The 27,419-nt window shown below is 44.2% G+C and overlaps 1 protein-coding gene across 39 annotated transcripts in view; it reads left to right on the top strand.

Moving 5' to 3' along the window:
• shot (dystonin-like protein short stop) overlaps positions 1-27,419 on the top strand; it is a 106,084-nt gene that overhangs the window by 60,995 nt on the left and 17,670 nt on the right. For 35 of the 39 annotated variants that reach the window (XM_089081684.1, XM_089081691.1, XM_089081682.1 and 32 more), the window contains 14 exons: positions 616-837; positions 6,244-6,359; positions 6,552-16,011; positions 18,359-18,505; positions 18,600-18,823; positions 18,900-19,694; positions 19,779-20,632; positions 20,857-21,146; positions 21,227-22,273; positions 22,363-22,840; positions 22,927-23,096; positions 23,173-23,994; positions 24,107-26,928; positions 27,114-27,125. In XM_089081684.1, the coding sequence (XP_088937810.1) occupies positions 616-837; positions 6,244-6,359; positions 6,552-16,011; positions 18,359-18,505; positions 18,600-18,823; positions 18,900-19,694; positions 19,779-20,632; positions 20,857-21,146; positions 21,227-22,273; positions 22,363-22,840; positions 22,927-23,096; positions 23,173-23,994; positions 24,107-26,928; positions 27,114-27,125 (17,459 nt within the window). Of the gene's footprint in view, positions 1-615; positions 838-2,869; positions 3,069-6,243; positions 6,360-6,551; positions 16,012-18,358; positions 18,506-18,599; positions 18,824-18,899; positions 19,695-19,778; positions 20,633-20,856; positions 21,147-21,226; positions 22,274-22,362; positions 22,841-22,926; positions 23,097-23,172; positions 23,995-24,106; positions 26,929-27,113; positions 27,126-27,419 lie in introns of those variants that run through there. The other 4 variants (XM_089081675.1, XM_089081702.1, XM_089081696.1 and 1 more) reach the window with 4 other exon arrangements.

Genomic DNA, 27,419 nt, shown 5'->3' with positions numbered 1-27,419 from the left:
GCAACCTCGTTAACACAATTACATCAGAAGCACGGTTGAATGAGCTGCACGACCTCGTTTAGCGGCGACATAGTGTCAGTTTTATAAATTCTAGATATTGCATATTGCTTAGACGCTTAACACAATTACGATTGATATTTCCCCGGAGCCGCTGGAATCACAGATAACCCAGTGAGGTATGGCATGCGCAGCAGTGAAGTGGAGCCTGGCCGATTAATACATGGGGAAATTTGCGAAGATACAAATTTTTTGTAAAAAATTAGGCATATTCCCAGTCTCTCTTTTTATCAATATTAATCGCAGCGCGATTTTCATTAATCGCCGCTTGTCCTTGGCACGACTACGAAATAGTCCCAAAATTGATTTCAAACGCGTTTAAGATTAACGTAACCCACGGAAGCGTAACCGACAGCTACCATTAACGCACCTATTTACCGTAAGTACCACATTGGGTTGTCGAAAGATCGCAAAGATCGCATGCCGCGCGATAACTCCGCGCGCGGCGGTTTCAACGCCTCGTCTCTCGCTGTCGCTTTCGGAGTCGCTAACGGTAATTGCCGCCGCACACACCGATCTAATTGCACTAACCATAACGGACTAACCGGAAACCCCTAGATCTACGGGCAAAGGCTCCGAGCGTTCAAAGAACAATTGGAAGATATCTGCCCGTCGTTGGATGCATCGGTGAAGAGGCCGCGGAGAGATTCCGTTATTACGGTCGATAATGTTGCGCGCGATCTAGATACGCTGAACCGAAGGTACACGACCCTCGTGAACCTGCTTGAGGAACGAGTTAGGCAGCTGGCACTACTACATCCCGAGGACACTTCCCTACAGGTGAGTGTTGCGCATTATTTTATAATAATACGGTATCTATAATATATTTCTGTGGCAATTGTAAGGTAGAAGAGAGATAGGAAATAATAATTTTCAACAATTTTTTTTTCTTTCGAAGTTCATTTGTCATTTGTCATATTATTGCGAATATACTTATGCTTATGAGATTATTGAGTTTTATTGCCCAAGAGGATATATCATAATTCAACACGCGTAATTTTCCCATTGCTATTATTGAGCAACAGCCGAGACAGCCTGAAGGGCCGCGAGCGAAGTGGGCTGCCGGATATTTTAGATTAGGTTTAACCTTCGCCACGTGTGGCGTGTCGAAATGTGAACGGAATTAATACCGAACCTCCGGGCAAGGCCTGCAATTTGCATTGCTGATGGGTGAACGTCTAGAATCCGCCAAGTGGATCCGCTGTTAGATCTTCGATCGCAACACTTCGATATTCGGCGAGCGGCTTATCGCGCGATAACGAATTAGAATTATTTCTAATCACGCGAAGGTGATTTGTTGCGTCAGAGTCGCGTTCGGGGATAACGAATCTCGCATCGATTCTCGCATAGAAACGTTAATTACCGTCGAGCGATAGAGAAAACACAATTTAACTTTATCTCCTACATTACATTGTGCAAAACGAATCTAAATAAAACGTGAGGTAACAAGAGAAAAGCGCGCTCTCGATTATCAATTATTCCTTGAGAGTAGCGCTCATGTGACAATCCGTTTGATCTGAAGGCACGCGCGATGATTTTCTCTGAATGAGGTAGGCGTCTCGTCCGATTCGATCGAAATTCCTTCGGCCTCGACAACCGCCTGCGTAACATAAGTGCTGAAATTAATGAGCGCTCTCATGAGAGAGTCGCCGAGAAATCCATATGTGCATGTCCACATCCTCCCGCAGGTATAATTATATTCCGAATGACGACGACATCAGAAATAGCGACTATTTTTCTCGGTACTATTACGCGTCTCGTCAGGCGTACGCGTCGGAAGGATACACTTTTTTCCTTCTCTCTCTCTTTTTTTTTTTTTTTTTTTTTAAATTGCGAGAACATTTCGCGTGCGCTCGACCGTCGGATGAGATCGCGCCTTATCGCTTCGCGCCTGTCACGCCGATACCTCGAGGCTGCTCTTCGTTTCCGAACAACCCCTTTGACACGCGACCGACTTTCACCTCTGATTAACGACAGCTTTTCGTCTTTCCCGCTCGTCGTGCCGGTCTCACGCCGGGATCGATAGAACCGCACGAAGACGAAACGAAAAAGCAGTGGCGCGTTTACACCTGTTGAGGCCCCCGGGGTGTCGGATAATTAATTCAAGCTGAATAATGAGAACGACTACACGCCTACTGAGTCGCGCATGTTTAATTCCATTATAAGTATTTAATGTTTATTTTTAATTAATTTCGCCGTGATTCTTAAAAGAACGCAGCTAATTTTGCTTATTTGGCTCTTCTTATTTTCTCGCCGCTTTATTTTTTTGATGAATGTCTCTGTAATTTTGTTAATTAAAATCCTTCAATTTGAATTTTCGAAAGAACGAAGAGGTCGGTAATGTATGCGAGGCATTTTGAAAATAAATTCTACATTTCCGTTGCGACGCGAGCGTCAGATAAAATTAATCGAGAGACAAGACCTTCGGTCTTCGGCAACACTCTTCATTCTCAAGGCATCGTTCACTGTCGCGATATATTCAAGAGAGCAGCCGTGTGTGACCAGAAACATTAAACGAGTCACGGTCGACTCGCGTCGGCCAACAATTGCCGAAAATGCGAAATATGGCACGTTTCGCCCTCGAAAGTGAAACACAAGTGACGCAGTCTTCGAAGTTACGTAATCTTCCTTAATTCGGAATACAGCGCTCGTTGAATCGCGCAAGGTCGATTTTTGTTTATACGCCCGAAAAAGAGTCCCGGAGTTCTGAGAGCAGCGGTTTCTGAACGAACCGCCAGTTAAAGGCACCCACGCTTAAACGCGCCACTGGACCGGCGGTGCGTCGGCGCCGCCACTCGCGTCTCTCGCGAGAGCCGGCGTCATCGGAGGAAAGAGAGACGAGCCGCAGTGAGGGACTGTCGGTTGTGCGGATGGCCGTCCGCACGTCGAGCACGCTCGCCGGTCGAATAGACACGTCGTCGCCGTCCGTCGTGAGTGCGATAGCAATTTCGCGAGGGACATTTCGCCATTTCGACGTGTCCCGATGAGTGATCATGATGATCGTGCGAAAGGTAACGAGGGGGCACCGCGAAGGGCTGCGAAGGGCGTCGCGTGCTCCGAAAATGCCGGTATCCGGAGGGGGATCTATCCGTGAAATCGGAGACCGGCGGTTTCGGACGTGTCCAAAACGAATGACAAATCGGCGAGGGGTTTATTAGGAAGTAGTTTCTTTACTCGGGAGGGAGAGATGTGCTGCTCTTCGAATGACATCCGTGAAGTGTCAGTCGAGTCATATGTTTGCAGCGAAAACTGTCGGTTGATTTTGACGAGATGAGGGGGCCATAGGAAATGAATATCTTGAGTTTCCTTGTTTTTTTTTTTGTTATTTGAATATTATTTTATATGTATAAAACTTTTGCAATTGTTGAAACGTGGCGGTTTCGAAATTGTTTGTTAACATATGCCAAAATGAGTCGTGATTTTAAAGTATTTTTGATTTTCTGTGATCCTTGAAAGAATTAAAAAAAAAAAAAATAATTGAAGATTCTCTGTAATCCTAATATTTATCCAAAACTTGACACGTTCGAAGTTATTCTTTGCTTAATCTTGTCTTTTTATAAGTACGATTTTTATGACGAGAGAAGAATGTTGTTTCTCCAAATTTTGAACTATAATTTTATGAAACTCGGCAAATGTATTCCTATATCAAGAATGAGATTGCTTTTGAAAAACTAATGAATAACTTTTGAACAACTAAGTGTTATGAGTCATCCTTTTCTTTGAGTACATCAGGTGATACCTTTTGCGATCCTATTTCCGTCAAAGATAGTTGAAAGATCACTTGCAAAACGCCTGTGTATTTTTGCCTGAATTCGAATAAATGAATATTTCACGGTCTGTCTTACTGAATATCTACTACTTTATTGCTGACACGGTCACATTCATGAACTTTATTCACCGACGTCTATATTCGCGTTTAGATTTTATCGCGAAATGCAAATATATGCGCACGTATGCTCATATTAATGTAATAAACTATCGAAGTTGTTAATTTTTTTATGTTTACGGCATATATTAAAAAACTGAATGTCGCCGAGCATGCTTCGTTTTTTATAGCGAAATTAAGTAAGAACGGAAAAACTTGAGGTAAACCTTTATATTAATTTCTTCAAAATATGAATGTTCACCAAATCTTTCGCTTTGTCTCAGACTCAGGCTTGTTCCTGATTACACTCTTATCAACGTTCACCGCTGTGCGACACGATTGATTACCGGCAAGGTAATCAAAACCATCGCGCAGTCCACTTCTTATCGATAAGTGATTTCGCTCGGGAGAATCAATACTCAGGGACATCGTTACGCGAATCACAAGAACTACGGATACGCGTTGAACTACCAGCTACATTGTCATTCTTCCCGGGATAGCTCGTGTCTTTAAACTCGCTGCATCAGCGTGCCTAATAGCGGATTCTTAATTTAACGCACGGACTGACCCAGAAAATACTGGCTGATACATTTGAGAGGACAGAGTGTGCGATGTTTTTTTTTTTTTTTTTCCCCCCAAATTGTATGGCATTTATTTATGTATATTTTAAAAACGTCGCGAATCTTCCTCTCGATAGCTCGTCGAAACATTTTAATCTTTGACTGCCTAGAACTTGGAGATTATATTGACTTTCTGAAGATAAAATGACCGTCATCCTTTATTTGATTACTGTTTATCGCGACGTCATAAATCGGTATGCTTAAATGGATCTATATTTACGTGTGAAAGGCACATGCGTGCATCGTGACGATTGAAACGGCGACGAAATTGTCTGACAACGAGACATAACGCCCGAAATATATCGCGTGTATACCGTCCAGTCAAGTTGAACGACTTCCCGATTTACGTTTTGAATGTGCATCAACGAAAGCGGAGTAGATTAATTTTTTTATCGATGTAACCGTTCGACAGTCGACGATCGAATGCCCGAAGGTCAGCCAGCAATCGCATTAATCAGATATAATTTTTTCGATCGGTAGACTTACGACGCAGGTAAATCAGTCACGGGTGTTATTGATATTTCTTCTGCTCTTTATTAATTTTATTTTTCTTGATTTCACACATGTAATATAAATTAATGCTGTCAGCGTCATCAAAGAGATTTCACTGGTGAATGTAAGAGACACAAATTGTGTGCTGTAAATTGTGCCGTTTTTTATTTGAGCAATTTTTGACATTAATATAATTTTCCTCAATTTATCCGCGGCCTAAAATTCTTTCAAGGCTTTAAAATTGGTCCGGCGATTTGTGTCAAACGTATTTGCGAATATTTGCGTCCTGTGTTTAATACATTAAAACGTGGCCGCTTGATTATTATTCCGTATTAAAATTTATGTATGTATAAATGAATTTTGCATAATCTCGTTTTTCTCTTAATTAAATCATGTTTTGATGTTCAGATTTCAAGGCTTTCGGGTTTCTCGTTTCGCGTCAGACCGCACGTGTTCTCCCATGTCTTCTTGGATTTACAAGTTGACAATGGAAAAGACAGCATCCGTTCTCACGTTTGCGATGACATAAGCAGGTGACGTAGACCCCACCAATACCTACTCGCGAAGCAAGGTCGGTGTTGTGTATCACGAATCCGAAATTACGCGATTTGATATGCGGATGACTCTCGTTCGGAATTAGGTAATTAAAGGCAAGGCGTGCGTCGCGCCGGATAAAATTTTGCGTAAGAGCGAATGCGTCCGGCGCGTGCGTGGTGAACGGTGCTATATTTAAGAATCTCCGTCTCGAGTCGAAAGATCTCGGCACGTGGTCCAATTATACGCTGATTTCGTCGTATGTAAACTTATGCACCGCCGCGCGGGCTGACTCATTTAGATGCATGCGAGAAGTCCGTGAACGATTACAGTGCGGATGACGTAGTCGTTAATCGGCTTTGAGAATCAAAGATCGACAGGTTGACCCAGATGTACCCAGTGTCAGTGTTAGAAGGATACCGTCTCACCTTTACATCAGCCGCAATTTAATTACTGAGAAAAATAAATAAATAAAACTCAAATTTAAATTTGATTGAAGAGAATTTTTTTGTCGATGATTATTCGTTACTCTTTATCGTATCCTCATTGGAGAAAAATTGAGAATTTGGAATCTCTCGTATTCGATACAGGAAAAAAAAAAAATATGTAGCAGGTATATGTAAAGTTTATAACCAGACATGTTTCCAATGAAAGTCGCAAAATGTTTACTTTCAGCGTGTTCTTCAAGAACAAAAGCCGCTGCGGACGTTCCGCACGGAGTTCAACATTTACGAAAGCACTACTAGCGAGGAGCGTTACACATCCACAACCACACACTATACCCAGTCGCAGTGAGTATAAATTGCGTTAAAATTTGGAAGTATCACTTAATCGCATCACAGCCTCATCCTCATCCGCTACGCCGCAACAGAAGCTTACGCCCTCATCTTAGATCCATATTTGAGAAGTGAATTTAAGATTTTTCTTCGCGAAGCGTCTTTTGGCCCGTGACGTTCACGCTTCCTCGATGGCTCTTGCCGCAGATACACTTCCGAGAGGCATGAGTCCACCGAGACGACTTTCTCGAGCGAGACGAAGCGAAATTACAGCGCGGAGCAGGCCGCGTATCGTCCTAATGGCGAGACCATCAGCCCGGGGACCGTCTCACCCGTCGGTGGTGGCCTGCTCAAGCGCTCACACGAGAGCGGCGCGACGAGCTCCAGCAGGCGACATCAGCAGCAGCAACAGCAGCAGCAGCAGCAGCAGCAGCACGAGTTCTCGTCCGTCGTGGACGGCGGGTTTAGTAGCGAGCTTAGGGATCTTAGGAGGGTACCGCGGGCCGACGACCGGGGCGTTATCGGGGCGGAGAACGTGATCGACGTTAGGGGTATCGTAGATCCGAGCACCGGCGAGATCCTGACTGTGGGCGAGGCGATCCGGCTTAGGATCCTCGACGTTAGGAACGGTAGGATAGCGACGTCGAGCGACGGCAGGACGAGCGTGTCGATCGAGGAGGCCGCGCGCGACGGTATCATCGACGCGGCGCTGGCCGACCGACTGTTAGGTCCATGCGGGGTGGACGAGGAGGGCCGTCGGGTGTCCTTGCTCGAGGCGATCCAGCGGGAGCTCTGCGACGCCGAGCGGGCCGACATCGCGGACCGAGTTAAGGTAACGACAGCAGCACGTCGCGACGACGGTGGCGGGAGTAACGCCGCCGCCGTGGGATTTAGCGTTGTCGATGCGATGAGAGAGGGCTTGTTGGACCCGGCCACGGGCGAGGTCGTCGCCGACAACGGCGAGCGGATCTCGATCGAGGAGGCGTACTCGCGCGGTTACCTCACCAAGGTGGACGTGACCGTTCGGGTGACCCGAAACGCCGTCGCGTTGTCCGACGCGATATCGCAGGGTCTCGTGGACGACCGGACCGGCCGCGTCGTCGACAGGATCACCGGCGAGTCTTATCCGCTGGACGAGGCCGTCGACAAGGGTATTATCGATCCGAACGTGAAAGAGATCGTGGACACGAGGAACGACGATAAAGTCACGGTGGCCGAGGCCGTAAAGCGCGGCATACTGAACGCCAAGAGCGGCAGATACATGCACGGCTTGTCGATGGAGAAGCTGCCGTTTAAGGAGGCTCGTCGCCGGCAGTTGATCGTCAAGCCGATGACGCTTAAGGATTGCTGTGATCTAGAAATCATTGACGACAAGGGCAAAATCGCCAGTCCGGCGCATCGTGGCAAATTAACGATACTCGAGGCGATATCTCGCGGCGTTTTGGATTCGGAGAACGTCAAGTCTATAGTGGATACTCGAACCGGCGAAATGATTACGTTAGCCGATGCTTTGACCAGTGGGATAATTAAAATTGAGGGCACGTATCGCGACATGTTGAAGGCCGAAGAGTTTCCCATTCCTCAGGCCGTCGAGAAAGGCCTGATCACGTCGGTGACCCAAAAAACTATCTTTGATATTGATGGCTTCAAGGATCCGGTTTCTGGCGAGTACATCAGTCTCAACGCAGCGTTGCTGAAAGGCTTGATCAGTTCGAAATCCGGCGGTACTTTCACGATCGACTTGAAAACTGGGAAAACCTTATCGCTGAGCGATGCGGAGGAACAGGATTACATCAGGCCGGAAGTGCTGGAGATGCTGAACCGCGGCATTGGCATCACCGAGAACGGGCGTGAGGTGAGCGTTCTTGAAGCCGTGTTGCTCGGACTGCTCGATCCGAGATCCGGTCAATTGCTCGATCCACGAAATAAGAGAATAGTGCCTTTGGAGGAGGCGATCAAGCGAAGACTCATCACTCCCGACGGTGCCGCGCTGCTTACTAGTTTACTGAATATCGCGGTTACCACACAGACCGTCACGAAGACCGTCAGAAGATACGAAACGACTCTGCACACTGGCGAGGTTGTTACAAGGGACTACAAGCTCAGTTACGAAGAAGCGTTGAACGGTGGCCTGATCGACGAAAGTAGAAACGAATTTAGAGATCCTGATTCGGGAGTAACAATGTCTATCGAAGATGCCTTTGAGCAAAGCTTGCTCGGTGGTGATGTTCTTCAACGCGTTGTGCATCCTCGAGAACGTACTCCGGACTCGTTGCGTACAACTTTCGAAAGCACCTTAACTACAAGTATCGGTGAAGTACCTAGAAGTAGAAGAAGCGAATCGCCACCTAGAGCAATTGGCACGGTTACTACCATTATTACTAAAGAAATTTCTCCACGAGCTTCGTCCACGCCGACGAAAGAGATATCTTCGGTTACGATTACAGTTGCACCGTCGACTACGACTGTTTCTTCTGTTCCTTCTACGCATGATTCAACGGTCAAAGAGACCTCCAAAGTTACCGAATCGACTAAATGGATGTCTGAGGTAACATCGAAAATGAGTTCGTTCGAAGAAACGCATGTAAGTCATGAATCGACTTCGCGTGATGAAAAACAAGATACAGAGGTAATTGCATCATCGGCTGCTACACCAATTGTTAAATCAGAGATTATGAAATTCATAGAAAACGAGCGTATTTCCACAGATAAACGGGTATTCGAACTACCCACGGATGGCTGGACACTCGCCGAAGCTATTGATAGGAAGCTATTTGATTCTGCCACAGGTCTCTTCATAATTCCTGGCACCGATAGACTGGTCTCCTTTGAAGAGTGCATTAAGCTACAGATTATTAATCCGAACTCAGGCTTCGTTATTGATCCTAACAATGGGAGAAAAGTGTCCTTGGTACGAAGCTTGGAGAAGAATATTCTGGATTCCACGGGTCATTACTGTTTCCCACAAAAAATCTCGATGAGAGAAGCGATTGCGAGTGGATTGATCATATTGGAAGGCGGGCCTAGCATAGACAGTGACAGTACGAATCAGAGGCTTCTTCAAATTACAAGAGTTTCGGGCAAGCCCGACAAAGTGGAGTTGACGCGTGTTGGCGATCCTTCCCAACAAATGGAGATAAACACCAGTGAAGAGATCTCTATGCCAGATCCGGTACAAGTAACTCAAGGAGTGATTTATGATCCAGGTACGGCATTGGTGATCTCCACAAAAACCGGCAAGTCTGCAAATCTCTTAGCCGCCGTTTCTGAAGGAACGATACCATCTACCGCTGTGATCATCAAGGATCCAACGACAGGTAAAGACATCGGCATGGCGGATGCTATCAATCGAGGTATTCTCGATGTTAATACACACGAATATAGAATTGACGATGGCAGAAAAATATCATTGATCGATGCGGCAAAGTTCGGAGTAATAGCCGTCCTTGGTGCTCCCCTTGCGGCTACCGCTGCTGCCATAGAAGCGGTTCAAAGAACGATGGTCAAAGATCCAGTAACTGGTAAAAAAGTGCCAAGAGAAGTCGCCATTGAACGTGGTATCATCTCGAAGGAGGATGTAACTTCGCCGATTATTGAATCTGCGAGTGGTACACCTGATGAAAATGAAAAGATTATCGTGAAACAGATCGTATACGATGAACCTGACAAAACTCGCATATCGAAGGGAGATGTTAAAAGTTTAACTTTGGTTGATTCGTCGAAATCCGCAATTGACGTTCCGGATGGCGAGAGTTTGGGGACGAAGACCAGAGCGCGAGTGACGGTCGAGCCGAGATATCAAGTTACGATTGGCAAAGCGAGAACGCTATCGCAGAGTCCAGAGCGAGAAGCGAAGCCTATCGTTCTGCAAAAAATGCGAAAGAGAATAGTAAAGGTCGAAGAGGCATTGCAGAGCGGTCTCATTGATGTAGAAACAGCGGATACCTTCGCGAGGAAAATGTGTAACGAGAAAGGGGAATCGATCACTCTTTCGGAGGCAATCCGCGACAATCGAATAGACGCCGATCAGGGACAGATCGTTGATCCACAAAGAGGCGACGTGCTCAACATCAAGCAGGCCATCGATCGCGGAATCTTGGATCCAGAAAGCGCACATATACTAATGCCACTGGCGAAGAGTTTATCCGTGCACAGCTTGTACACTCAAGGTTTGCTAGATCCTTTGGAAGGTAAAATCGTCCATCCAGAAACGGGCGCGCATCTCACCCTCAATGAAGCTATAGTGTGCGAGATAGTGGATCCTTTGTCCAACGTGATGTTCACCATCGACGGCCGTACGGAAACATTGCAATCTGCGATTGCGAACGACACCATCGACGCGGAGAGATCGTTGGTTAAGACGCAAGACGGTAGCGTAAATCTAGTTAAGGCGATAGAGAATAATGTGTTCGAGTTGAAGGAGCCGGCCGAGTCTTCCGATATACCGCCGGCGGGAATGACGTTCCCTGTTGCGCTAAAACGTGGGTTAATAGACACCAGCAAGAAAGAGGTACGTCATCCGATTACTGGGGAACATCTGCCACTGGAGGACGCTATAAAGGGAGATTTTATTATGACGTTGCCATATCCGGTGGCTCCTGACAGTATTGAAATAACGAAGGCCTTGGAATCAGGCTTGATCGATAGAGAAAACGCTGTGTTTTTCCATCCCACCACAGGAACGCCGATTCCGATTGTCGAAGCCGTCGAGTCTGGTTTGCTTATTATCAAATCGCCGGCTCGTGAAAACACAGCGGCCATTACAGAAACCATTACATCGTATCACAGTATCACGACTAAGACCGTTGAGCTATTGCCAGGCTACGCGCTGAAAAGCGCGATGGAGGTGCAAGATATCAACACCGGTAATATCATCACTATCGAAGAAGCTCGACAAAGAGGTATTATCAAGGATGAATCTGAAAGCAAACAGGAATTCACGACAAAGGATATCAAGATGTCCTTTGATCATGCGGTAAAAAAAGGACTTGTCGATATGAAGGAGGGTATTTACACCGATCCCTGTACCGGCACCACGATGCCTATCGCTAAAGCTGTTGAGGAAGGAATTCTTGATACTTCATCTAGCAAAGATGAATCTGAATCGCCCAGAAAATTGTCTACCACTAATTTAACTGTGTTAGAGGCGATCGAACAAATTTACGACGAAGAAACTGGGACGTTTAAAGATCCCGAGACGAAGAAGTCTTATAATTTGACGGAAGCGATGAAAGTGGGCCTAATTGAATCCGATTCCGTACTTTATAACGTGAAAACCAAAGAAGCTATCACCACTAAAGAGGCAATCGAGAAAGGTTTGCTCGATCCTATTACTGGAAAAATGAATACCGTACGAGATCAGAAGGATCGCCCGATCAGCATAGCGGAAGCTACAAAAATGGGTCTTCTGGCAGTTGTCGCTGCACCAGTTTTGGCTGGAAAAGCAGTTGTCGATGCAATTTCGAGTCGCAAATCTAAAGAGACAAAACCAAGTGCATCGGTGACGACAAAATTATTCGATTCAGCTAAGAAAGAATCGAGTCCGCCCGCGAAAATTGTTTCCAGCCAAATTTCAGTAACGAAAAAATCTCCCGAGAGCGAAAACAAAAAATCAAGTATAATGGAAATGCAGAAGGAAACACTTTCGGATGAAGAAGTCGAAACTGTAGAAATGAAAATGGATGATGACAGCGCATTGAAAAGAATTACAGATGAGGAATCACCTAGACACGTTTCGATAATAATTACGAAAGAATTAACGCCTCAATTCCTCGCGGAAGTCGGAGTATTCGATCCTGTAAGAGAGAAATTTTTGGATCCGGAAACGGGTGCCGTCACTTCCTTCAACGATCTAGTTCTAAATCTGAAAGTCTTCGATCCCGACCGGGTGCTTGTCAAAGATCTCTCATCTAAGACGGACTCGTACGTAAAACTGCATGAGGCAATCAGCAGACCCCTTGTAGACAGGAACGTCGCTTATATGGTCGATCCGAAGACAGGTAAAAAGATACCGTTTTTCGAGGCTGTTCGCTTGGGCTTGATCACAGAGGAATTAGAAGTCGAAACAGAGGGAGAACAGTTCGCAGAATCGCAGCCTCTAGGCCTGCAAGAAGCCATTGACATTGGCGTGTGCGATCCCGTTACAGGAACGATTCAAGATCCAAAAACGGGACAAGAATTGTCTATGAATGAGGCTATTGATGCAGGACTTATTGACGCTGACGTGCTCAATGTGAGAAATCCGATCACCGACGAAATCGTGCCGCTTTCCGAGGCGCTGGAGACCGGCATCGTGGATCTTCGCAAGGGCGTCGTGGTCAATACAGAAACAAAGACGGAAATGGACATCACAACCGCATTCTTGCGAGGTCTGATTGTGCCCATTTCTCGCAAACCAATCTCGCTGGAGGCCATTATTAGGCAACATCACTATGATGCTGAAACAGGAAAAATACAAGATCCCTTGACTAAACAATTGATCGACGTCGAGGAGGGTGTTCGTAGAGGCGTCGTCGATGCCTTTATTACCGAAGTGGTGGACACGAAAGCCGGTTCGTCCGTCTCGTTAGACGATGCCTTGACGATGAATTTGTTGGTTCCCAGTACCGGTCGTGTGAGTGATACGAAAGCGGGAGAACTTCTACCCCTAGACTTGGCGCTTAACAGAGGTTTAATTATCACAACACCGTTTGTGCCTTCGCTGATCGACGCGATTGTTCAGGAATATTATTCGCCGAAGACCGGCCTCGTTTTAAATCCTATGACAGGTGAAAATTTAACGTTGAAAGAGGCATTAGCCATCGGCTACGTTAACGGTTCAACTACGGTGGTGAAAGACGACAGAAAAGATAATGTTGTTCCTCTTAGCGAGGCAGAAGAAAGTAAACTCATAGATTTAGTAAGAGGAACATTGATCTACCCGCATTCCATGACATTGGACATTGCTTTTGAGAAGGGATACATTCTGAGTACCGTGAAACCGTGGACGCTGCAAGAGGCTTTAGCTCTTCAAATTTATGATCCGAAATCCGGCACTTTTAGTATCGATGGCACTACTTATACTTTGGAAGAGGCGATCGAGAAGGGTTCTATTAGCAAGGACAGTCCATCGATTAAAGATCCGAGAAATAACGATATTATATCTTTGGGCGACGCTATCAAGCACGGCTTCATCAACGCGAAGACTGGAACGGCGATGGATCCATGTACCAGTGCGCCTCTTTCGTTAATCGACGCCTTGGATCGCGGCTTTATAGTGCCAGCGAAACGTAAGATATCGTTGCCAGATGCCGTCTTCAAAGGCTTGTACGATCCAAAGACCGGACAATTCACAGTGCCCGACACGCAAGAGAAACTTCCTACTGATCGCGCGATTAAAATGGGCGTGATAGACGCCACGACCGCGATCGTACGAGATCCCAACGGTGACGTTATGACATTCAACAAGGCTATCAAAACGTCCGTAGTCGATCCCAAGTCTGGAACAGTTAGCCACGCCAGAGGACCACCCATAGACTTCCAGGAAGCGTTGGAACGCGGTTTGCTTCTCGAAACAAGAAGACCTATGAGCTTTAGTGAAGCGATCTCCAAGGGCATCCTCGATGAAAAAACCAACAAATTTTTGGATCCACAAACAGGCATTTATTTAACAATATTGGAAGCCATTCAAAAGAATCTAATAGACGCTGACTCGGTTACCGTCAAGGATACGAGGTCCAGCGTCTGGAAAACGATGACGCTGATGGAAGCGATACAATCGGGCTACATGGACGGCACTACTGGCTACCTTAAGGATCCCAGCAAGGGTAACAGAAACGTATCTTTGAGGGACGCATTCGAATCTGGCCTCATCGTTGACAATAGAGCTGCCGTATCTCTGCAGCGTGCCATCCATCAAGGATTGTATGATGATAACACGGGCAAAATCACCGATCCCACTACAGGTAGAGCCGTGACGTTACACGAAGCGATGAGAAAATGCATTATCAGTCCCACCTTACCGTGCTATTGGGACAAACGTGGTGAACGTTTGTTGTCATTGGCGGAGACCTGTCGTGCTGGCGTGATCGACAGACGCACCGGCATGTTCAAAGAACCAGGCGCCAGTGGTTCGGTCTCGTTGTCGGTTGCATTACAGCTCGGGCTTATCGTCGACATCGAGAGCATGGGATTCGGCCTATATGAGGCGATACTAATGAACATGTACGACGTCTCGTCGGGCAAATTTGTTCATCCGGCCAGTAATCGCAAGCTGACGTTAGCCGAGGCATGCCAAGTGGATTTGATAAATCCCCTAACGTCGATCGTCAAGTGTTCTAGGTCTAACAGATATATCGCGTTGGCCGAAGCAATCTCCTCAGGCATTGTCGATGATATTCGCGGCATGTATGTCATCCGCGAGCTTGACAGAGCGATCAATCTGCAAGAAGCGGTGAAAAAGGGCTTCATCGTTACGTCGAAGACACCTTTGTCAATCGAGGAGACAGTCAAGTGTTGCCTTTACCGCGGCGACAGTGGCAAATTCGCTAATCCCGTTCTTAATGAGTATCACGACCTGCTTCAGGCGATCAATTGCGGCCTCGTAGATCCTGATACTACCGCCTTGAAAGACGCGACAACCGGGCAGATCAAGTCGTTATTGACCGGCATCGAAGATGGGACGGTCGACGTGTCTCGGGGAAGAATATTAGATTCCAAGACGACACGTGCTTTCAATATCGATGTAGCTTTGGAAAGAGGCTTGTTAGTTACAATCGATAAATCTCTGGCGCAACAAATGGCACATAGATCATCCTTGGAAGCCTCCAAAGCCGGACTTGGTGACAGAAATATTAAAGAATGCACTCTAGAAGAGGCGATCAATTACGAACTAGTTGATCCGAGCACATCGGTTGTGAGGGATCCTAGGACCGGTCGGTTTGTGACGACGGCAAAAGCGATCGCGGACAATGTCGTAGATCCCACTGTCAGAGGCACGATCGAATTGAACGGTGCAAATAAGAGAGAGCCGTGTTTCGTGCGTTTCGGTGATATCGTCGTATTCCTTAGAGAACCTATCCCCTTTGAGGAGGCAGTTGAGAAGGAGTATCTGTCGCTAGAAACGGGCAAATTTACGGATCCGATCTCGAACGACCAATTGACCCTCAAGGAGGCGGTCGGCCTCGGCATCGTAGACTCGGACTCGGCGTTGATTAAAGACTCGCAGAAGAAGAAGCTGGTAAAATTGCCAGAAGCGTTCCGCAAGGGCATGATGGACGCGGAAAAGGGCAACGTGCTGGACACGGCCACGTCCAAGTTGTACAGCTTGTCCAAGGCCCTGGAAACCGGCTTGTTGATTACCCCGAGGAACGGCGTTTCGTTCATCGAAGCGCTGCAGTTCGGTCTTTATAATCCGACCACGGGCGGCTTTTACGATCCCTTCGTTGTTACCTCCGTGCTAGATCGTACGCGTCTCACTCTTGCGGACGCGATCGAGTCGGGTCTGATTGATCCGTCCACCACCGTGATCAAAGATCCATTCACGGGTAATATCGCGAGTCTACTAGAGGCAGTGAGTAGTGGGAAGGTAGACTCTGTAGGAGGGAGATTAGTCGAGGACACTGACGGCAAGAGTATCGACTTCGTGAAGGCCTTGGAGCGGGGTTATATACTCGCCGCTGAAGCCAGGGTAAGTAAGACCAGCCAGAATGTTGCCTTTTACACATCCCCGCGACACTCCCACACCAATTGACTCTTTGTTCTCCGTTCGTTCTATTATTTTTTTTTTTTTTTTTTTTTTTTTTTTCCCCTTTGCTGTTTGGGTTTCTCCAATTTTTCTCACACCCGAGTTTACGTTTGCTATTGTTCCTACTCACGATTCTCTAACAGCTTCCTCCGAGAGTTGGATGTGATTATCATTACGCTGTCACACGAATCGACGTTTACGTTTTTTTACTGTCATGCGATTCTCCGTCATATCTCACCTTGCCTGACGTGAATTTTTATATATCATTATCATCCGCGAGGAGAATCGCTTGTTGGCATGACGGTCCTCTGCACGGACCTCTAAGTCCTCGTTTTTGACTGGCATGACATTTTTTTTACGTCTCGATCGAGAATTGAGAGGAGTAATAACGCGTAACGTGCATGGACATAAATTAAAATCGTTTTCACTCTGGTCTTGTCTCTTTCACCCTCTACTTCTACTAGAGGAATCATCCCCGTGCTTCCTTTTATCGGAATGCTCGCTTCAAACGATTTATCTCAGACTCTCCTCATCATACAATTCACCATACTTACCTTCGTGCTTACTTTTTCATTACCTTAATGTGGGTTCAGTAAAGGTCGACCATCATCACGAACGACACTAATTGGACATCGCGTACGATCCCTCGGGTTTGTCACTGATTTAATTGGCGATCTGCAGATCATCAGACGATATCGAACACCGCATCATGAACAATATCCTCCACCATGCAGAATATCATTAATCCCAAGCCAAAATTTTATCGCATCAACAACGCTAATCCCTTTTTAATAAATTAAGTAGCATTAATCTATAATTTTATCGTTAATCTATAATTTTATCATTAATCTAATAATTTTTAACTAGCTTATCTTATTTCTCGCGATAAAACTTTCATGATTTTATGTATAATGCGATCCAGAAGAGAATTACATTTATATAACTTACCTAAAAAAATTTACGAAAATGTAGCGATTCTTCGATAAGATAAATCGCATATTGGATTGTTTGATCCAAACATGTGAGACTAATAATTTTTGTTTTGATTAAAAAAAAAAAAAACATCATTTTCGCTAAACATACTAATACGTACGACATGCATGGAATAAAAATTTGCAAATTGACATTTTTTTTCTACTCTTCATTCAAAATTAACGCTTGTTCGAGGAAAAGAAGGATTTGGCTGAAAGGATATGCAACTATATTCATGTCGTTGCTCTTTGCCTTTCATTATCCTTCATAAAGCATTGGTTTGGTCGGGATGAAAGTGACAGACGATTGTGGCAAATAAATTAAAGGCATTGCTGAATAGAAAATAAAATTTGATAATGATCAAGTAAAAGATATAATAAAAATTGCATTAAAAAATATAAAGCAATAGTAGATAATAAAACAATAATGATCAATTGATATTGTTGCCTATATTATTGTTTCTAACGTAATATTAAAGAATGTGAAATGCTTGACGGTAATCAAGACCAACGCAATAATTGTAAGCACCACATCGGCACTCTGTGTAATATATTACACAATTAAATGATTTTTTTTAATAATAATTTCTTAGAGTCTCAGTTGATTTTATTTACCATTCCGCGAGAAATCCGTATAATTAACATATTACAACGAAATTAACAAGTGTATAATATCTTGTCTTAATTTTGTCAATTTACTTGTTAATATGCGTTTAACTCCAACTAGTTTTTATATCTGTCTATTCAGAGTTATGATAATTATTATATATTTAAATGTTTTCCTTTTTTTCAGGTATGATTATGTTTACTTATCACGAACCTATGTTTTCGCTAGCATGAGTTAGCGGGATTTTCTCCACGTTGTACATTATCTGTATCATATGCATTATTATATATGCAGTTTACCATCACACGATTGTTACTCCGTCATTGTGCGTTTTAATTTATTTGCTTGTTGGAACGTGTATTGTATTATGCAATTACGTTATCTTCATACTGTTATCGTTGTGCTTCAAACTGCATATGAAAAAACCTATACGAGAGATATGCAGCTCTTGCAGATAAATTAAAGCTACCATTTAATATTGTTATTTTACCTGTACGTTAAAAGTGTGCCTGTGTTTGCATGCGTGAGATATGTAAGCTTACCTATGTTTTCTTTAATCTTTAATTAATACGATACCTAATATCGTCATTGGTAAGATGATGATATTCTTATAATTTATTTAAGTTTTTCTTTCTAGCACATTAGGTGTAATGAAGTAGATGAAATGCACGAGTAGATAAAAATGAATTGTTTTCTTCCAACTCTATTTTAGCAAGCGGTGGAGGAGAAGTATAAGCTCTGCGACGAAACGCTGTCTAAGCTCCTGCAATGGATCTCCGAAATCGAGGACAAACTGGCGGATCAAGATACCGTAAAGGAAAATGTAGAAGAGCTAAGAAAACAAATAATTATTATGAAGGTGAGCAATAGAATCTATATAATTAATCGGGCAATTTGTATAAATACGTTTATTTCAGATTTAAATAATTACGTATATGAAATCTTACTTGCAGGAAATAAAAGAGGATCTTGAGTCGCACAGCCGACCCGTTTCATCCTGCCTGGATCAAATTCGACAAGTCGTCTTGACTGGCAGCAATGTATTGTCTAGCGATGAAGTATCTACATTGGAAAAGAACGGTCGATCTCTGAAGACTCGATTTGACAAAGCATTAGATCGTACTGACAAATTAGTGAAACGTCTCATTGGTGCCAGAGACGAACTGACGAAATTCAAGTTAGTATCTTTCATGTATTTATCGATTTTTTATTTTATTTATTTTTTGAATTTAATTGATTTGCTTTTCCGTTAGGAATGAACTCACGACATTCTCGATTTGGTTGGATAAAGCCAGAAGCATTCTCGAGGATAAGGAGCGCTCCTTATCTGACTTAAACAAACTCAGTAGCAGCACCGACACGACCCGAGATTTTATTAGTGATGTCATCGCTCATCAAGCAGATTTGAGATTTATTACGATGGCCGCGCAAAAGTTTGTTGATGAGAGTAAAGAGTATCTCCAAGTTCTTAATGACTTCAGGACCAGCTTGCCACAAAGATTGCCACACAAAGAGCCCACAGCCAGCCAGGATTCACCCGTACGAGCCGAAGTATCCAGCGCTACGGCTCGATACAAAGATTTATTATCTCGAGCAAATCTGTTGTCAGACAGATTGTCGGGAGTCGGTGGCAAACAGAGGGACTATCACGACTCTTTAGATAAGGCTAGAACGTGGTTGAGGGATATCGAACCGAAAGTGCACAGAGTTATCTCCGAACCCGTTGCCGCGGAACCGAAACAAGTTGAGGATCAGCTGAGCAAAGCCAAGGCGTTGAATAATGAATTCCTCGCTAATGAACGTCTAGTTGACAATGCTAAACATAGTGTTGAGGCCCTGTTGAATTCTCTAGAAGGCCAGTTGACAATCAACGAGGCTAACGAGCTTGAGGAACCAGTGAAAGCGTTAGAAGATAAATACAAACAACTGAGTAATGCTCTGGCTGACAAATGTCAAGAACTTGACACTGCATTGGTGAGAAGTCAAGGAGTGCAAGACGCATTGGATAGTCTCGTTGCATGGTTGAACAATGTTGAAAGTCAATTTAAGTAAGTAGGACAAGTTATTATTTATGAATTTTTCTGTATTATCTCAAGTCTATCTTTATTTTAATGCAAATTATACACGTACAGATCGCTTCAACGTCCGGCAAGTTTGCAGAAGGAACGCTTGGAAGAGCAACAAAGAGAACAGCGATTACTTCAAGCAGACTTGGATAGTCATCGTTTGAGTGTGGAAACTATCACAGCGAACGCTCAGGATCTTCTCTTGAATTCGAGCAACGTTCGCATTGCTAAACGTATCGAAAGCAAACTGAAAGATGTGCAAAGCAGATTTGAGAAACTGATGGACAAGTCTTTGAGGCGCGGTGAATTCCTGGATGAAATCGCGCAAGCCTTAAACGAATTCCTGGGAGATGTGGCCAAATTCGAGAATTGGTACGCGCACATAATGGAAATTCTCGACTCGAGAGATCTGAACAAGCTCGATATGTCGGAGTGCGAAGCTAAGATGGCGCAATTGATAGACATGCGTGAGGATCAACGCGGAAACTTCGAAGATCTAATACGTAATGGGAAGAATTTGATCTCTAAAAAGGATATAACCGAAGCGGGTGCAATTAGAGATAAAATCAAGGCACTCGAATCTCAATGGAAGGAACTGAACAATCTACTGGACGAGAAACAACGACTGTGCAAATCACGGGCAGAACAACATATAGCCTACGAAAAGCTGCGAGATCAAGTACTCGATTGGCTTACTCGTACAGAGAACAAAGTGCAAGGACTCGAGCCGGTTGCCGTAGATCTGGATAAGCTGAAGATGCAACAGGAGGAACTGAAGCCTATACAGAAGGAATATCGTGATTATGGCAACACAGTCGATAAGATCAATGATCTTGGCATTGCTTACGACAGCTTGATGAAAGAACGCGGTGAGAGTCCAACTCGTCGACGTGGCAGTACTAGCCCGACGAAGAGACCAGGTACATTACTATTTTTACTACATATGTTTGCATAGGTACTCCTTTCGATAGCATGATGTGAATTCTGCACATCGGTTCTTTCCGCAAATTAATTGCTATTAGTAAATTTATCAGTTATAACAACTCTACTAGTTATATATCTATCACGTTGCATCTTTTTCAGCACACAATCATTGCCATTTTCGTTACGTTTGACCGTTTTTTTTCTGTCATTTTTTTTGTAGTACTGCGTATGTCACAAGACGGTCGTTCGCCGTCACCCATTAAATCCTACGCAGTTCAAAGTCCGGTCTCCCCAGGTGGTAGCAGTGGATTCAGCAGCCGCCGTTCGAGCCAAGATGGTTTCCATCTGGAAGAGTTATCGCCGGTTCAACAACAACTTTCGGAAATTAATCACAGATATGGATTACTCGGCGTCAGATTGTCAGATCGCCAAACGGAGTTGGACAATATCAGAGAGGAATTAAAGAAACATTTGGACCACTTGAAAGTACTCTCCCAATTCTTGGATAAGGTAATTTTATTTTTTAAAGTAATATTTCTTATAATGTGTATTTGATTAATCAGAATATAATATATAAACATTTTTATCAGATTCAACGGCAATTGCCAAAAGAGAGTATGCCTGCGACTAAAGACGATGCGGACAAAACGGCCAAGCAAGTTAAAGTTCTCGTTGAAGAAATGTACGAGAAACAATCTTTATTGGATAGCACTCGTACGCAAGTGCGAGATTTGGTCAGACGTAAAAAGGGAGCGGACGGTGTAGATAGATTGAACGATGAGATGGAAGATGTTGCCAGTCGATGGCGATCGATTTCAGACAGATGCAAGGATCGAATTAAATTTTTGGAAGACATTAAAGACTTCTATGATACGTACGAGGGTCTTAATTCTTGGCTTGGCGCTAAAGAACGTATGCTGGGCGCTTTGGGACCAATTTCGGCCGATCCCCGTATGGTTGCGAGTCAAGTACAACAAGTTCAAGTCTTGCGAGAGGAGTTTAGAACTCAGCAACCGCAATTGGATCATCTAATACAAATCGGAGAAAGTATTCTTGTCACAATATCCATAGATTCTCCGGATGGACAGAAGATAAACATGAAATTGCAGAGCATTTTGCAACGGTGGGCAGATCAAATGGGAAGATTGGACGAAAGAGCTCAGAGTTTAGGAGACGCCGTTGATACTAGTCGTGAGTTTGATGCCAGTCTTAATCGACTACGAGATGCCTTGCAAGGAATTTCAGACAATCTGGACGAATTGTCTCTTGAAAAAGATCCCGAAGATCAACTTCGTAAGATCGAGAATTTGGAGAGGCAATTGGAAGGCCAGAGACCATTATTAGCGGATGCGGAAATGGCCGGTGCGCAACTGTGCGAGGTTCTGATGAGTGACCCAGCGTCGAAATCTGAAATTCAAGGAAAGCTCGCCGTACTCAGCAAGATGTACAATAATTTGCAAAAGAAATTGGATCACAGGAAAGCAGAAATTGAAGGTAATCTTCGCGATGGAAGACAATTCGAAGCCTCTTGTAGCAGAACTCTAGGATGGCTTGCGGACGAACTTGGAAACATGTCAGAAAAACTGTTAGTATCTGCTGATAGAGAAATTTTGCAACAGCAACTTGATCATCATGAGGTACGTATTATTATTTAAGAAATTTTTTCTTTGTTTATTTTTCCATATTGTAAGTTCTACGTTAAATAAAAATTAAACATTATTTTTAGCCTATTTATCGTAATGTGATGAGTAAAGAGCATGAAGTTATAATGCTCTTGAACAAAGGACGCGACATACTTGCGCGATCTCAGAAAATTGAAAACCGCTCGCTTCAACGTGACTTGGATAAGATGCAGTCACAGTGGGATCGTTTGAAGAAGGATACTGTCGAAAGACATACTCGATTGCAGACATGTGCAGAACATTGCAAGAAATATTACAAAGCTCAAGACGTGTTTCTTCCGTGGCTTCGACAAGCCGAGGATAAATTGGATAGTTTGATCCCTACTTCCTTTAGACGCAAGGATATCGAGAAGCAGTTGAAAGAACTGTCATCATTCAGAAACGAAGTGTGGAAACACTCTGGAGAATTTGAAAATAACAAGACGCTTGGCGAAACGTTTGTTGGAGCCTGCGACATTGACAAACAAAACGTGAAGAATGAGCTTAGTGCTATGAAAACCAGATGGGATAAGTTAAATAATGGTACATTTAAATTTATTATTTGATATTTTATAATTCATCGTAATTATATTGCGTATGTTATATCATAATTTATTTATTTCTTGCAGACTTAATATCCAGAACGCAATCCTTGGAAGATACCGCACGTCACCTAATGGACTTTAATGAGAATTTACGTGATTTGCAGCACGGTTTACAACGTTGCGAAGATAAATTGGCTTCGCACGATGCTCTCGGCGGAGCGGCTAAAGATCCAAAGCTTCTCGATAGAATAAAGGTGGTTTTCTATATTCTAATAAAAAATTACAATTAAAATATAAAAAAATATATACTAATAATTATATAATTTTTAGAATTTGCGAGAGGAAACAACGAGCTTAAAGAAACCTTTGCAATGCGTGAAACAACAGGCTAACGATCTCGTAAACAAAGCTGGTGAGCAGGGCGTTGATGCGACACATTTACAAGACGAAACTGACAATATTAACGATCGTATTAACGACCTGCAAGCGAAATTGGATGATAGATGCAACGAACTACAAAGCGCAGCTACAGCTGTTGCGCAATTCAATGATCAAGCGAAATACATCAGCCAGCATCTATCCGCTCTCGAGAAAGATTTAGATTCCATGAAAGCAGCTGGTAGAGAGATTAAGATCGTGCGAGGACAATTGGAAGATACCGCTAAGGTTATCAGCAAAATTAACAAGCTCTACGAGGAAATCGGTGATTTAGAGAACCGTGGTGAACGTTTGGTCGATTACGGCTTCGCTGCCGATGCTGTAGCAACGAGAGATCAAGTTGATGGATTTAAACGACAAATTGGCAAGTTGGACGAACGCGCGCGTACCAGAGAAGACGAACTCACATCTACCTTGAACAAGTTACAAGAATTCTATCAATTGCACGCGGATGTTATGGAGGGTATCAATGACGCAAACGAACATGTCAGAAGGTTTAAGCCTGTTGGATCCGAAGTGGACTCGATTAAAGTTCAGCAGGAGGACTTCAGGACTCTCAAAATTAAAAAGATCGAGCCATTAGCACATGCTGTTGAAGATTGTAACGCGCTCGGTCAAGGTCTTATACAGACTGCAGGACGAGATGTCAATACCAGCAATATCGAAAAAGATGTCGATAAAATGAACGAAAGGTGGAACGACTTGAAAGACAGGGTGAGTATTTGATTTATATGTAAGCGTCGAAGAATGTGTATGTTTTCCGATATTTATATGAGACTTAACAGGATGCATTATTTTATGATTTAATTTATAATTATTTTTTTAGCTAAACGAGCGCGATCGCAAATTGGATGTTGGATTATTACAATCGGGCAAATTTCAAGAGGCTTTGGACGGTTTGGAGAAATGGTTGACCGATACGGAAGAAATGGTTTCGAATCAAAAACCACCTTCTTCAGATTACAAAGTCGTGAAGGCACAACTGCAAGAGCAGAAATTCCTAAAGAAGATGTTGATGGATCGACAAAATTCTATGACATCTCTTTATAACATGGGACGAGAGGTAGCCGCCGATGCAGATCCGAAGGAGCGTAAAGCCATCGAAAAACAATTGAACGATCTTGTAGGCAGATTTGACAATCTGACGGAAAGCGCTGCTGAGAGAATGGATGCTCTTGAGCAAGCGATGGCTGTGGCGAAGCGATTCCAAGATAAATTGGTACCACTTGCTATCTGGCTAGATAAAACGGAGAAGAAAGTAAGAGATATGGAGTTGGTTCCTACTGATGAGGAAAAGATACAGCAACGTGTCAGCGAGCATGACATACTTCACGAAGATATTATATCGAAGACACCAGATTTTAGCGAGCTCACGGAAATAGCCAGTCAACTTATGTCGCTAGTAGGCGAAGATGAAGCTGCCACATTGGCCGATAAACTTCAGGACGCAGCAGATAGATACGCCGCTTTGGTCGAACGATCGGAAGCTCTTGGTGCCTTGTTGCAACGTTCGAGGCAGGGTTTACGTCATCTCGTTCTCACATACCAGGACTTACAAGCATGGATGGAGAGCATGGAAATCCGATTGTCGAAATATCGCATCTTGGCTGTACATACAGAAAAACTCTTGCAACAAATGGAAGATCTCGCAGATCTTACGGAAGAGGTATCCACGCGACAAACGGAGGTTGACAGTACCGTGGATTCTGGTTTGGAGCTAATGAAACACATCTCGAGCGACGAAGCGCTTCAATTGAAGGACAAATTGGACTCTCTGCAACGACGATTTAACGATCTCGTCACACGCGGCTCGGATCTCTTGAAACATGCTCAAGAATCCTTACCATTGGTGCAACAATTCCACGATAATCACAATCGTTTAATGGATTGGATGCAAGGCGCAGAGACGGCTTTGCAATCTGCCGAGCCTCGCGAAGAAGAGATTATCCGACTCGAAATGGAAATATCCGAATACAGACCTGTTCTGGACAAAATCAATGCGATTGGCCCACAGTTGTGCCAAATGTCGCCAGGAGAAGGTGCTGCGACCATCGAAGGTCTTGTGACTAGAGACAACAGGCGATTCGATGCTATTGCTGAACAGATCCAGAGGAAGGCTGAAAGAATTCAGCTAAGCAAGCAGCGATCTTTGGAGGTAATTGGCGATATTGATGATTTACTCGATTGGTTTAGAGAGGTGGACAATCAACTTCGAGAAGCCGAGCCGCCCAGCAGCGAGCCTGAAATTATTAGAGTACAATTGAAAGAGCACAAAGCGCTGAATGACGATATATCCAGTCAGAAAGGTAGAGTCCGTGATGTTATTTCGACTGCGAAGAAAGTGATACGTGAAAATGCTCAGCACGAAGATACATCTACCATTAGAGATAAGATGGAGGATTTGCGTGAAACGATGGAGATTGTATCGAGCTTATCGACAGACAGATTGGGAGCTTTGGAGCAAGCTTTACCGCTAGCGGAACACCTTCGTGATACCCACACTGGCTTGGTCAGCTGGCTCGAAGAGGCTGAACAACAAATCGCCATGCTACCCATGCCTGCATTGCGACCTGACTTAATAGCAATGCAGCAGGACAAAAACGAACTTCTCATACAGAGCATTAATGAACACAAGCCTCTAGTAGAAAAACTCAACAAGACCGGTGAGGCATTAATTAAGTTATGTAATGAAGAGGAAGGTATCAAAGTACAGGACATTTTGGATAATGATAACGCTCGCTACGCGGCATTGAGAGCCGAATTGAGAGGCCGGCAACAAGCGTTAGAACAAGCGCTACAGGAATCCTCGCAGTTCTCCGACAAACTGGAGGGTATGTTGCGCGCCCTGTCTTCTACTGCCGATCAAGTGAACGGTGCCGAGCCCATTAGCGCCCATCCGGCTCGTTTGCGCGACCAGATGGAGGAGAACGCGGCCTTGGCAGACGATCTCGCTCAGAGATCCGAAGCTTACGCAGCCGTCAAGAAAGCCGCGGATGATGTTATCAGTAAAGCGGGTAATAGAGCTGATCCGGCGGTAAAAGATATCAAACGCAAGCTAGATAAACTGAACAAATTATGGACCGATGTACAGAAAGCCACGACCGATCGCGGTCACACTTTGGACGATACTCTGGCTGTCGCCGAAAAGTTCTGGGCCGAATTGAACGGAGTTATGGTCACTCTGAGGGAACTGCAAGACGCGCTGGCTGGACAAGCACCACCGGCGGCTCAACCAGCCGCCATTCAGCAACAACAAGTGGCATTGCAAGAAATCCGACAAGAGATCGATCAGACCAAACCGGATGTTGAACAAGTCCGAGCATCAGGACACGAATTGATGGGCTTGTGCGGCGAGCCAGACAAACCTGAAGTGCGAAAACACATCGAAGATTTGGATCAAGCTTGGGATAACGTCACCGCTCTGTACGCCAGACGCGAAGAAAATCTGATCGACGCTATGGAAAAAGCAATGGAATTCCATGAAACATTACAGAATCTATTGGAGTTCTTGCAAGAGGCCGAAGACAGATTCGCGGAGATGGGTCCGCTCGGCAGTGACATCGACGAAGTGAAGAAGCAGATCAAACAGCTGGCCAATTTCAAGGCCGAGGTGGATCCTCACATGGTGAAAGTCGAGGCGTTAAACAGGTGATGATTTATCTTTTAAATTAAAGCTGAATTGAATATGTTAATGGCGTTACAAAGAGTTCAGTGCCGCAGCATTGTCCCCTTTGTGCAACTTCCACCCAAGAATTATTTGTGATGAGTGACTTTCGAGAAAATGTAAATTCTAATCCCGATTTTTGTTTTATTGCGCCGGTTCCCGAACATAGGAGTCTGACAAGGCAAGTCCAATCTCTCTCAATGTTGTCGCTGGTAGTTAGAGCATGGCTTCATGTTGTTCTGAACGTGTTTTACATCATCTCTCCTTCCCCGTTTAGTTTAATAATCTTGCAGTTCTTTAACAATTTGCGTCACATGTTCATAATCGGATCCTCCCCCTTTGTGTTACCTCAAGGTAAATTACTCAGCCGCATGTAGCAGGTGAATCGAGTGACCAACCACGAGAACTCGTAGACGATAATTTAATCTATATTCTTGACAGAAATAATGTGGAAACGGCAGTGATTAATATCCAG

The sequence above is a fragment of the Pogonomyrmex barbatus genome, unplaced genomic scaffold (assembly GCF_055798465.1).
Source record: "Pogonomyrmex barbatus isolate J1 unplaced genomic scaffold, ASM5579846v1 scaffold5, whole genome shotgun sequence".
Lineage (NCBI taxonomy): Eukaryota > Metazoa > Arthropoda > Insecta > Hymenoptera > Formicidae > Pogonomyrmex > Pogonomyrmex barbatus.
Note: the sequence above shows the minus strand (reverse complement) of the source record. Positions and strands in the feature narration are given on the sequence as shown.